At 31.7% G+C, this 13,659-nt stretch overlaps 1 protein-coding gene across 1 annotated transcript; it reads right to left on the bottom strand.

Annotated features, from left to right (window-relative positions):
* Positions 1-460: 460 nt before the first annotated feature.
* Positions 461-13,650, bottom strand: LOC144835554 (uncharacterized). Its single transcript, XM_078690635.1, has 21 exons — positions 13,429-13,650; positions 12,390-12,474; positions 11,829-11,964; positions 11,098-11,167; positions 10,349-10,540; positions 10,008-10,134; positions 9,667-9,795; positions 9,234-9,328; positions 8,796-8,917; positions 8,459-8,595; positions 7,909-8,148; positions 7,419-7,556; positions 5,985-6,257; positions 5,603-5,689; positions 4,946-5,164; positions 4,015-4,248; positions 3,393-3,644; positions 2,821-2,952; positions 2,072-2,347; positions 1,540-1,809; positions 461-1,045 (listed from the first exon to the last, which is right to left on the bottom strand). Exons 1-21 carry the CDS (start codon positions 13,603-13,605, stop codon positions 906-908), a joined length of 3,531 nt encoding a protein of 1,176 aa, XP_078546761.1. The 5' UTR covers positions 13,606-13,650; the 3' UTR covers positions 461-905.
* Positions 13,651-13,659: the final 9 nt, after the last annotated feature.

The raw sequence follows: 13,659 nt of genomic DNA on the forward strand, positions 1-13,659 counted from the left end.
CAATCGGTCATAACCCAGACATGCTAAGACGCAATAATCGCTCAGGATATTGCATATTAATGTGAATATTCGTGAGCAATATTTGCAATAAATAATGATTAATATAATAAACCGTATTATCGATCAATAAGCATTTAAATTAATCTATAATGATACAGTAGTGGTAGTAGCATTGATAACAATTATGATTACCAATAATGTTATAGGTGAACGGTCCGCAGTTAAAATCTATGAAATCTGTCAGATTTATATAAGGATTAAGTTAAAATGTGGTTAGATTGTAGTGTAAAAATTAAAACTAGGTCGATTTTTGGCATATTTCGTCACGGTGGGATACATCTAAATATAGTTCGTCGGACAGAAATCCGTGTTGACCAGACTCGAGATATTTTCCGTCCAACATCTGTTACTAGTATTTCGTTAAAAATAAATAGTAAATTGAACATACACTTTCTTGGTATAAATAAACAGGTATAAAGTTTTATTACAGAAAGGGAGTTAAGATATCGGCGGAATGAGTTCAAATATGAAACATTAAATTATTATTTTTCTGTTTTTATTCATATCCGCAAAGATGTTGAGTCGATGTTTTCTATGAACTTCTTTTAAGTTATAACAAGAAAACAAATTATAACCATGTACGAAAACGGTTAAATACTGTTTGACGTAAACCTAATTTGTTATATAACAAAAATAAATTGCTAAAAACGAAAGATTATAATAAAAATTGATTGGTCTTTAAAATTAATAAGAAAAGGAGATAATTTCCCGCAAAAATCCATCACTTTTACTAGTTTTTCTAAGAGTTAAATACCTCTTTTCTTCTATACGTATTAGTTTCGTAGTATTCATTTACCCGTAATGGTATGGCTAATTTGATATTATTAATCTACAGTATTTTCATTTTAATCGCGAGTCCGTATTTCACATACTGCTCTTATCTTACGTTTACACGAAACGTCTCTCCACAATCCGTTTGGTTTTATGGCTACACAGTCTTCACCCTTCCCTTTGCCCTTGTTGTCTGGTTGGTTCTTCATCCATTCTAAAATACATATACATAAATGTAGTTATGAACTATAGTCTGTTTATCCTAAACTAATTATAGTAGACCATGTACATGGAAATAGGGAGTCAGTTGAATTTACCGAAAAATATTGCTGTGTGAATAGTCATTATCATTACTTTGAAGTTAAAAATAAAATACCAAAATGTACTGTACAGTTACCAACAAATTGTAATTTAATCGTTTAATTTGATCGGTTTTAATCGTATGCAGCATAATAATATAATAACAGTAGTATCCTAGTATAAACTGATTGAAGCAGTATTTTAATGTCACATAAAAGTATTATTATTGGCAATCTTAAACTCTTAGTATACCTTGGTAGAACATCCTTCTTAACCTCCATCATTTATAACCAACATGGTTGAAGTACTTCAGTATATAAGTTTAAAACATTCCTTTAGGTGGGAAGTTATTCATTCATCCATGTGTTTTAGCAATACATAAAACAAACACGAATTAATATAACTTACTCTTAAACTTCAGCTTTCCACCTGCCAGCCACTTCCAGTTTCCTTCCTTCTGCATGTCTGTTAAGCCAATGTACGCTTCAAGTTTGACCAGCTTACGAACGAAGTTGTTTACACCTGCATCTTTGATAGTCACAAGTTGTCCGCCTAGAGCTCTACATATCCTTTTGGAAACTTTAAAGTTTTGTCTAGTTGCAATAGGTAGATAGCAAACTCCTTTGTATTCATGATCACAAGTTTCAATTTCAACTGTAGGTGTTGGATCAGGTGGACCTAAAAAACAGTAGATATCAAAATAAACACTCTTACGTTGTTAATAACAGCAGTAATTTCCAAAACTAATCTTTTCTACACTAACAATAGGAAGTTTAATATGGGTTTCTAATAGCAATATAGCCTATTTACACGAACTTGAGATCAGCGTTTAGAAAGTTTATGTAATTCAAAACACGTACTAATTTAAGCTACTACGCAACCGATCAACATACATATATCATTAAATGTTGGTATGTACCGAAAAGTATTACACACTTACCATAAACAAAAAGGTTTTTGCTTTCACTGTCTCTACTTCCTTCGTCATTATTTATTGCGCATGTGTACACCCCAGAATCGGCATGTGAAGCAGACATAACTGTATGTGTTAAACTGTATCCTAATTCAGATTGTATCTTGTAATCATCTTTGTACAGTGTAATTGTTGGCACTGGTGGGACAGCACGATCACTTTGGCAGGTAATAGTAAATGTATCTTGTGTGGTAACATTCCCTGGTAACACTAATTGAACATCTATTTCAGGTACAACTCCAACTAAGACGAAATATAACAATGAGTGTAAAAAGGATGTTATAGCTGACTAGCATTTATAAGTTAATAGTTACAGTTAAAACATGCTTAAGTGAATAACTGAATTGTTATCAAAGTTTTTTTTAGAGAAAATAGAAGAAATATTCTTGGTTAGTTATTGGTTAGTTAGAACTAAATCAATCCAAATCATTGACCTAAAATAAAGTAAAGATGATTATTATTTTGCTGCTGAGCTTGCTCGATAAACCAAATTTCTACTACTTACATTATCTTTGGAACAAGATGAAGCCGGTGATTTGTTACCAACAACTAAAGTTGTTTTTATATGTGATTTTATATGTAGCAGGATATTATTGAAACTGATTTATATTGTGCCTACTTTAGTTTAATAAACAGGAAGGACATGTAGCAAAGGTCTATAGTAGTTTGTTTCCATTTGGTAAAAACTTGATGAAAATAAATAGGTTTATTGTTACCTGGCAGAGGTGCCTTGCATACTGAAATCCTAGGAAACTGGCAATCCTCGTCTCCCCATTCTCCTTCATACTTATACATGACGGTACAGTGTTGTCCGCTACCGTAATTATTTGGTTGTTCAAAATCCCAATCTTCAAAGGTATAATTATGAATTTTAAATAGATGTAATTTGTATTTACATATACTATGTATTAAAAGAATGTCCGCATTCAGTGAATTAGTTTGCTTCAGTTCTGACAATCCTTTGCATTTTGTTTAATGTGTATTGTTTTGTATTATTCTGTAATTTTGTGTTGTGCCGAAATTGAATCAAGTCAAACAAACAAGCACAAGTCAAAAAGATTTTACTGGTTCGTTTTGTAACAAAACGGTCTAAGTTGTTTTTTTTTGGCTAGTTATATGAAAAAAAGAAGAAAATAATCAATAACAATAGGCCTAACTAAAGGCTGTGTAATTGTCAGTAAGGTTGACTAGTAACGTATTGATACTGGTTGCACACACCACATTCATATATTCCATTCCCTACTATGCTTCTAAACATTATATTTACTGGGTACAAAATTAGACTTACTTGAAAAGGTGATATTTTCTCCGGTTGGCAAAGTAAAAACACCCTCGTCATTTTTATCATTTGGTGCAATATACGTATCCCTTTGATCGGTCAAACCAAGCAACAACTTCTGCCAAACATAGTCATTTTCTTCTTTCGTCTCAATGTTAACCAAATCAAATCCCATCTTTATACAGGCTTCTCTAGCTTCAATGTATGTTTTCTTCTCGTGTACTACAGCATAACAAAACGAATTGTACTTCTGCGTGCAAACTATAAATAGCAGATGGGCAGATGGTAAAAACAAAATAAGAATAAACCAACTGTATACATGGAACAATATGTGAACACATTTTTTTTCACGTGACACAATCCCTACCTTAATACAATATAATACAATACAGATGGCACATGTGATACACATGTGACAATGTAATGGCATTTACCAATACTGGAATATAATTCCATGTGTAGAGATACAGTACATATAATTATATGAATAGGCATGCATTATGACCACTTTACGGACAATCCACCACAACTTAACCCCAATTTATTATTGTAGACGATGACATAGATATTCTGGATTGCGTAACATCTTTTAAAAAAATTTTGAAAAGTATTCTATAGAAAGAACTCATACCTTGAACATTAACTGAAAATGAACACATGTTCTGGTAGGAAAAGAATGTGTTTTCTGCTGTGCACGTGACAGTAGTTTGGCCAATTGGGAAGAATGAACCAGATTTTCTAGAACACTTTATTTTTCCTCCAAATGAGCTGTCGATGAACTTAGGATCTGGCCAAGTAACTTCTGCACCTCTAGATGAGGAATCGACATATACCAAGTGTGTATCCAAAAAGGGACATTGTAAAGCTGAAAAGATAACAGAATATATATTTGGGAGGTTTTTAATTTGAGCTAATTTTGGTTTCTATACAAGATTCTCCAGGCGTCATTAGATAGGGTCTAAATGACTATCGCAAGTCACCTAGATGCGTGATACATTAGACATTTGTTGGAATTTTTCAGCACAACGCTGTTTTTAAAATTGAAACGGTGGACTGCGCACTATAAACATTTCTTTATAACATACTTTTAGCAACAATTTGCCATCAAAGTCAAAGAACATTTGATAACATTATATGATGTTTAGTTTATTTCTAGTTTTTTTCTATTTAAAAAACAAACAAAAAAATGTGTATAATATTCTTCTATTACTTATTTCATATTCATATTGATAATGCCAGTGAGTTTTTAATTTTCATTTATGTAATTAATTTTCTTCAGATTCTTCTTTCTTAGAAATGATATTCGTTCTAGTTTAAGTTTTATTTATTTTAAAAGGCCAAAACTCGATAAGCGAAAGCTTTTTTTTTGGTCTTTTGTCTTTAGTTTTGATTTTATGTATATGAAAATGAACAAACAAGAAAGAAAGACAATAAAGATTATATACATTAAGTAGGCTACTACGCAGCAACGCATGCCGATAGACTAGGAAGCAATACAATAAAGAGCGCATGTGCATTGACACAAAATAGAGTCTACATTATGTTTATCTTGCATAACTAACCAGATACGAAGACATCAACTTCACATAATGTTATTCTTCCGTAATGACCTTCTTTTTGGAAGCTCAGATAGCGTCCAGTCGGTGTTGGAGAACATTGTATTTCAATTTGGTAATGTCCATTTATATCTGCGTCGGAGAGGACACTCCTGCACTGTCGGTTGGAATCGAGTAATTGAAGTGACTCTCCAACACGTATCACATACCCCCGCATTCTGTATACTTAATAAAATAATGATTTTATCAATAAACATATATAGCCATTATTACAATTTAATGAATACAAGAGTACATGGGTCTTAGAAGTGTATCTGGACCAGATTGTATTGCATTTTAATTGTTGGATCTAGAGAAATTGAAAATAGATAAACAAAATTGTTGTGAGTGCCTTGTATTTCGTTGGGCATTCATTGCATAATTCAGTTCAGAAAAACGAATATACCTGGTACTATTGTAAAACAAATTGATCTAATAGTTTTTAGTGAGCAAATTGAAATAATTGCTATGTAGCAAAGGAAACCTAGGACTATTCAGTATACCTTTTAACATTTCAGTTGCTTTAATTTCAAACAAAAAGTAAAAGAGTAATTCTAAATGGGATTGAATATAATGTAATTGAGATGTAAGAAAGGTAGAAAATTGCACATCAATTTAACTTACATCTTTGAGCATCAATCGTAACGAATAGTTTTACTACAGTGTATGATGTTCCAAGATCGACTACCCACCAGGCTTCCCATTCGTATTCTATTTTTAAAAAACACCATAGTATAATTTTACGAAATTGTACAAAAAATACAAACATATTACACCTATAAGAAATATATATTGTTTCTATCATGGGTTCAAAACAATTCTGTGTTTTAATTAAAAATAATGATAATAATTAGTACTGAATATATTAATAATAATATTGCCTATTGGTAGGTATGCTTTCAAGTTGATCTTTTTAGCAAGGCCATTTTGTTATATATGATTTATTTTTTCTAATATAAAAGTAACATTATTTTGTTTGATTTGATTATAAAACAATTCAAATTACTAGTCACACTACAGCTACCATCTGAAGATTTAGGCCAATATATCGAATCAATAGCATTCCATGACTCAAAAGAATCTCCATCCTCCAAAGAGCTTTGGTCGGTCCCTTTGCCCTGAGCATAAGATCCAGGGCATTCAGCTATGTTACAGGCAGCCGTGTCATTATTCGTTCCATTGCAAAGACCAGGCAAACTGCAATGCCGATATCGCGTTTTGAATCCGCCTCCACAAGTAGCTGTGCAACCACTCCATTCAGACCATTGGCGCCATTTGGCTATTATAAAGGATATGATTAAAATGATGTCATTTTGGTTTATATTGTTTTGGTTGAAGTTACAGTCATATATTTAATATCATTAAATCCTTCGGGAAATTAAAGTAAAGCAACACATTCAAACTTAGTGTTAAAAAGGAGGAACTCTAGATAGGCCTAATTTGAAATTCTTTTTTATTTTATTTGAAATATTACTATTTTAAGGTCTAATTAAAAGTACATGGGATGAGAATATGCATTGTTTTATGTTTATATAATAGGACCACTGGGTAATTCATAGGAAGTTGACAATTAATCTGCTACCTATTTGCCCTTGCATGATCTAAATTGAAGGAACATTTACTTAATTTGCATTGTTGCATTGTGTATTATATCAACTATTCCGTAATAATTAAATAAATTCGAAAGCTAAAAATCTGACCATGTGTCCGAATTTACTAACCCATTTTGCAACACTGTATAATGTAAATTGATAACCGGAATTCGTAATAAATGTTTTGAAATAATGTTGTGTGTATGTTGATAGTGTTTTTCGACGAGTTTTCTGTATAATTTTTCTTATTTATTTTGTAAACTTTATTATTTTTTATGCTTTGTTTGTGAATGAATATCTAATCTATGGTTCTTTAGTACAGTAAGAATGTTATCGTATTATGATATGACTATGACTTAGGTACAGTAATTGGTTTTGGATGTTTATTGAAATAATAACATGTCTCACAAGTTTATACAAATGCATAGATTCGTACCCATACAGAGCATACCAAACCTCAACCAAATTTATGGACCAGAAATTGCACCCGATTCCCCACTAATATAATAATAATAATAATATCCTGGATTTATATAGCGCCTAATGTTGTGAAACTTCTAAGCGCTGAACATTATTACCCCGGTCAATTTTTTTGCATCAAACACTCCTATAATGCAGCTAGTAATCAGCGCAAAGTTGTGTCTTGATCTAAACGTGTACCCATTTTATACACCTGGGTGGAGAAAGGCAAACGTAAGTAAAGTATCTTGCCTAAAGATCAGGCGAAAGTTAGATTCGAACCACGATCTCCCGATCAGTAGTCCAACGTCCAACACACTGCGCCACACATCCTCACTAATATAATACACTAACACATATTCACTTGTTCTTTGTTCTTCATAACTTACGGTTGACGTCTTCTGAAACTTTCGTTTCACAAATGACGTACGGATCTGTGTCGTCACAGTATTCGGAGATCCAGTCATCGAACACACGGTTAATACAACATTCGGTTCCATTCAAAGTAGTTAAATACTTATACCACGCTACGAAAAAAAATGTTCATTAATACATTACGTATAAGTTTAAGTAGATATTTACTTACTTTCTATATTTTAGGTAGGCCAAGTGTAATTTGTTAAGTGTACCACATTGGTTAAAAGTTTCTTTGTTTTTGCTTTTTTGTGAAATATTTATTTTTCGATGTACAGTAAAGCACATCCATACTTCACGGTTTAAATTCCTTATCCGAGAAGGCTTGTTCTACCGCCAGAAACATGGAGCGAGAGCCTTGAACCCTTGCCGAAATGTTGTGGCTACGACCACTCACCCACTATAAGTAAATATTATATGAATTACTGTATGACTACAAAATAATATGACTATAAAAGATCATACCTATTGACCATTCCCAGCCGGTTTCTCTCTCAGCGACGTCAGTTGGAAAATCAATCCAGTAACTGCTACCAATTAAAGACTCTCCGAAGCTTATCCTCAGGAACTCATTTTCCCCTGCACTACTGACCATCAATAACGTTGCTCCTTTATCATCACAAAGTTTTTTAGCGTTGGCGTAAGATGCAGGTTTTTTCAAGTATTCGTAACAACTTCTCTCAAAACAGTTCGGGTTATATTTTTCTAAAAATGTATCATCAGTACAGTATATTTATGCAATGTTATGGTACATGTAGTTGCCTTTAATCAAAATGATTAACGACAATAATGTATATATATAACGAACACTACTGGATTTAACAACTTGAAAGAAGTTAGAATTAAACAAAACATACTAAAACAAGTTTAAATAAGACAAACGGGAATCAAATTAGACACAGTTCCATAGTTCTGCTCCATGGTAGGAAAAACATTTTATTATATTCTGTATTTTAAGACATTTTTGTGGTTTTCGTCATCGTCTAAAATCTTACAAAATGATTGTTACCTTTACCTTTATTTTTATCTCTATTTTCAAACTTGAGTTCTGCTGAAAAACCTTTAGACTCTATTACGTAGTCTGTAATAAATAGCAACATCATTTCGTTTCCTTCTGTTTTTATAGTCTCTGGAATTCTGTTGCCACAGTAGCTGACGAAAGTATTACACAAATATTGAAATATACAAACAGCAATTTAGAAATACTATGATTATTTGTAATTATCAATGAATTGGAATGAATTGGATAGATTCCATTATGTTGGTATGATGACCAAACTAATTCTATGGTACAAGACATAATGCAATAATACACACAATTAGGTATAAATGTTTGTATAAAAGGTACTTACTATTTATCTTCATCTTGGTACATATTCTTCGTGCGTATGTTTAGGTAATCTCTATTACAATGTGGTGAATCTTCGATATTAAATTCAGTGAAAGTCAATCTGATTGTTTGATCTTTTTTAGCCTGTTGATTAACATAATTTAGATGATATTTAGAAATCAGGCCTACATAGAAATATTATTATGCTTTCGTTTTGGACGAGGACGAACGTTAAAACAACCAGAGCCGATAATGACGGTTGACGTTTATGCATGCTTTTGTATAAATTGCCGTCTTCTTCGCCAATACAAATATGAGGAGCGTAAAAAGATAGATAGAACAAAATGTTCTTGCAAAATATGTCCTATGTAAGCTTAAACATCAAGGTATTAGTTTAAATAGTTTTAAAACGTGCCGTGCATTACACAAATAATCAATAGGACCTATGCACGATAATTACCTTTATGTACCATATACAGTCCGATTTGCTACTGTAAGGCATAGGGTAATTTGGTGACGTTAATTTACCAGGTTTCAGAATACGATGACGACAACCTTTTGATAGAAAATAAAACACATTAGGTTTGTATACATGAATGTGTACATTATTGAAACTAATCTATACACCGAATACATCACAATATTATGTTTATATATGGAGTCTTTTTTTTAAATTTTCATTTTTTTCTTCTTTGTTTGTTGATTAGTTATTTTTATTTTGTTCCTTAAGCTCTGTCTACACTATCAAACTTTATGTGACAAAATAATGTGATGTGCACATATATATGTCATATCAATACTATATTTAAGCATATCACTATCATATTTGGGCACATCACACTTTTTTGTCAAACTAGTTTAATAGCTGTAGTGTTCGTTGGTAGTACACATACCTTTTGGGGCGGGAGCTTTTTCGAAGTGACAACGATTCCCATAGTAATCATTTGGACACACACAATGGCAGTCTGGACTCGGTCCCACAAACCCTCCGTTCTGACAAACGTCTTTGTGAATACAGTTTTCTGTGAAAATTTCAAGCAGACAAGAAGAAGATAGAAAGGTGTGATTATAATTATTTCTCAGTCATGTTTAGATTCAACTATAATAACAATTATATTGTTAATTAAAAAAAGAAAACGTTTTATTAATAACAATGATAACAAACAGGTATTTGTGATTGTATATAACATAACAAGTCAAAAGCAATCAATTATTTTTCTTATTGAACACTTACCATTACAGTTGTACATTTCATTAGCTAACTTTATATCATAAAAACTAAGAACATACACCTTTCCTATATCATACTGTTTCAACGGATCTACCGTCAGAACTGTTGGCAAACCGTTAGAGCTGAAAGTCTGAAATGAATTACATGCGTGTATTATTCGTGTGCAATGATAGGACAAATGAATTCTGCATGTTGTGAAATCCATGCAGTAAAAAAGTAATCGAGATGTGCTAGCCTCTTTCTTTCGCTCAATAGACGAGAGTATCTGTTATTAACAATTAACGATGATAGGAGACTGTGTATAGAAAATGAATTATAAAATACTGTATTAACAATTACTTTACCTCACGAGCATAGTGCATTATTGAATAGAGGTCATAGGGCACAGATGTCAGCGTTTTGCGTTTCTCATAGTTGTACGCATCATCTTTGTCGATGTTTAGCCAATTAATACGAACGTATTTATCTCGGTCAGGTCGCTTGTGTTCATGCTCAAAACCAATCACATGACCTATTTCATGTAGTACAACATGAACCTTGTGGAAAATTACAAAATTGTATCAATGTTATTTTAGATGAATGTTATATGTATTTGAAAATGTAATATTTCAAGATTTAAGATATAAGAAGATTGCCTTAGAGGAATGGACAAGGATAATCTACAACTTGATCAATTTGATCTATGTCACTTTATTTTATGTTTCAGGATTGCCCAACACAAGTCCTCCTTCATCGGGATCAAGCCTTCTTTCAATTTTACTTTGTCATATTATGTATCTCCTTTTATTTTGTTACTATGTCATTGAAAGTAAATAAATTTTTTAATGCAAAAAAAAAAATGTAATGGATTTAGGCCAATACATTTTAAACTTTGGAATTAAAAACTGATTTTTACTCTTCATGACTAGAATTAGTCAAACGAAAGCTCGATAATCTAGAGACAAATGATTCAATTTTTTTTTGGCTGAGATTACATATGCGTGGTTGATCCTTCAAAATTCTCTGCAAACTGGAACAAGTGTATACATTTAGCATCAGTTGATACTAACTATTCCACGATTATAATTCAGGCATGATAGAATATAGAACTTACAAAATCACAGTCTTGTCCAAGTGAGACATACTGATCAGGATATCCATGTTTTCCAACGCCAGCCCAGCAGCTAAAAATAATAAATATAATATTATATAGTCCGATATTTTTTCATCTTTAGAGACATTATGATACACACAATAGTATACATCTTATATCAGACATGAATTAAAAGCTTTTACCTGATGGTGACAGTATCCTCAAATACGTCATTCGAACACCAATAAATGTTTAATAATAAACATAAAATAACAGTTAACGTGCTAATAAATAAATATGTGTCTACATCATCTTAGGTGGCTTTCAAAGTTAACTCTCTAGCCATTTTACTTGCTGCCGTTATTTTTCAAAATAGATCATTTCCAGAGCTATTTGATTATGGCAAATTATTTCGTTATTTCAATATACATCATACATTAGGAGAATGATGTTTAATTAAATTATAATCACACAGAAAGACAAACAAAAGAGGATTTAAAAAGGTAAAAGTTAAAAGTATAGTAATGATAAATAGATTGACTGACAAAACATGAGAACCAAACTTTACTTATAATTTTCAGATAAGGACTAACTGAAGAGTTGGTAATTACAGTAGGTTACTTAAACATAAGTCAATGCAATTGCTGCATAATTACAAAAATTAAGTTTTCCATCAATACTAGGCCTAAAAGTGATCACTTTCGTTTACATACACTATCGAGAAATATGTTTTCAGAGTTTTGCAGACTAACCTAGTTCCTCGAAAGAAGACCACCCTGGTTTTATCTTCATCATCAATATCTTCCGGGTCGGTAAGCTCAACGAATGTTATACATGTGTTCGTTTCCCAAACCTCCATTGCTTGTAGGATAACATCTCTATCTGGTACTGTAAATCAAATATTTCAAATAATATAAATAGATACAAATATGTTGTTGATACTGATGTGTGATTATGCAAAATAACTCCACGAGCATCAGTGTTCGTCATTATCACTACAAATGTCCAAATCATTGCCAATGTGTTCCTATTAGTTATTGAAATCATTCATCTTACTAATAATAGCATATTTATATAATTATAAAATTTATCTTCTGCTGCCTTCAACGTCATCCAAAATGATATTTGTAAAGTACTCTTTATGTTTTTCTTACTGTTGGATGTCTGTTGGACGAAAATAAATGTCGTTTGTATTGAATTCATATGAAATTAATAATGTATAACCTATCCATCGCCTTTAAATTAAGCTCTCGCGATCATATTCTTTTTTGTCTATTTTTGAAAATTATAATTGAATTTTTTTATTTTCTTACTTGATGAGTTATCAATAGTAAACGGAATGATTCCATCTGGCCACCTCCTTCCTTCTAGTGTTGTTGCTTTACGTTTGGATCGTATCTGTGAGAGTAACATCGAAGATTAACATAAATATGATGAGGTAATTCATTCTTTATACGATAACTATTTTGTTATGACAATTAGCTTTCTAAGCTTTTGGAAAATCTTTTGTTTAATGTTTAAATGTCGTTTCTTCTCAATGCCTAATGTTAGTAAATATTCCAAATAATAATAAAACAATTATACTGTTTATAGTTGACATTACACTGGATCTTGCAAAAAGTGGTTCAGAAGCAATGCATGTCAAAGTTTTGATGAACGGAAATGTGTTTTATGTAACAAACCGACATACCATCGTGTCACTAATGTATTAGTCAACCTTTGATAACAGATAGTCTCGGTTGCTATAACTTTAATTGTTGAAAACAATGCAGTCTGTCTCACTACATTAGTGACCGTAACCAAAGTTCACAAATGTTCGATTCGCATAGTGGAAAACAAGCTTAATTATGGATACTTCATTATACAATCGACAACATTTTTTTATATTTATTTATTAGAAATATTTATTTATTAGAAATATTTATTTATCAATGCAAAGTTATTTTTATTCCCAGGTACGTGAGCAATATCAAGGTAAAGAGCACTCGAATAATGAAAGAGATTAAATTAATAAATTTATTTTACGTTATTTCCTGTCAAAACAAACACTTAAATTTATTATTGAGTTAAGCCAACTTTACCAAAATAGAGTATATTCAATTTGCAACAAGTGTATAACCTAGGCCTAGCTTGGTCAGGTCTTTAATGTACTTGATAAGCTAACATTTCAGACATTTTACTAATCTAGGTTTACTTTACATAGTAAGTTTCCTGAAGAACTGCATTATTATAGTTACAACCCTAGTTTGTTTAAACGTCTTATTTCGTGTTATATTAATATTGCAAGCACTAACTATTATATTAAAATTAGATCTAATATTTAAGATAAAACAATTAAAAAAATATATTTACTATAGATATTCGTTGATATCCTTGCACAGTAATTGTCATGGCAACTGCCATAACAACCATCACCACCAAAAGATGCATGCTTGTTATTCGGACGATAGACGGTCTTCGAGTGACGTGTTTTGTAACCCAGAATTTGGTAAAAGGTGGAAGTGAGTGTTGACACACTACGACCCCCATCAGCCTTATAAAAGCCTAAAAGGAAGGAAGGATTCAATAGCAAAGACAATATAC

Source organism: Antedon bifida, chromosome 2 (genome assembly GCF_963402885.1).
Source record: "Antedon bifida chromosome 2, ecAntBifi1.1, whole genome shotgun sequence".
Classification (NCBI taxonomy): Eukaryota; Metazoa; Echinodermata; class Crinoidea; order Comatulida; family Antedonidae; genus Antedon; species Antedon bifida.

Bases quoted from the DNA above. Each gene is read 5' to 3' on its own strand.
- LOC144835554 (XM_078690635.1), bottom strand. From the start codon at position 13,605: ATGGGGGTCGTAGTGTGTCAACACTCACTTCCACCTTTTACCAAATTC. The intron at 9,796-10,007 runs GTAAGTGTTCAA...AAATTTTCACAG, and splicing joins TGAAATGTACAACTGTAATG to AAAACTGTATTCACAAAGAC. The intron at 4,249-4,945 runs GTTAGTTATGCA...TTATCTTTTCAG, and splicing joins AGTTGATGTCTTCGTATCTG to CTTTACAATGTCCCTTTTTG.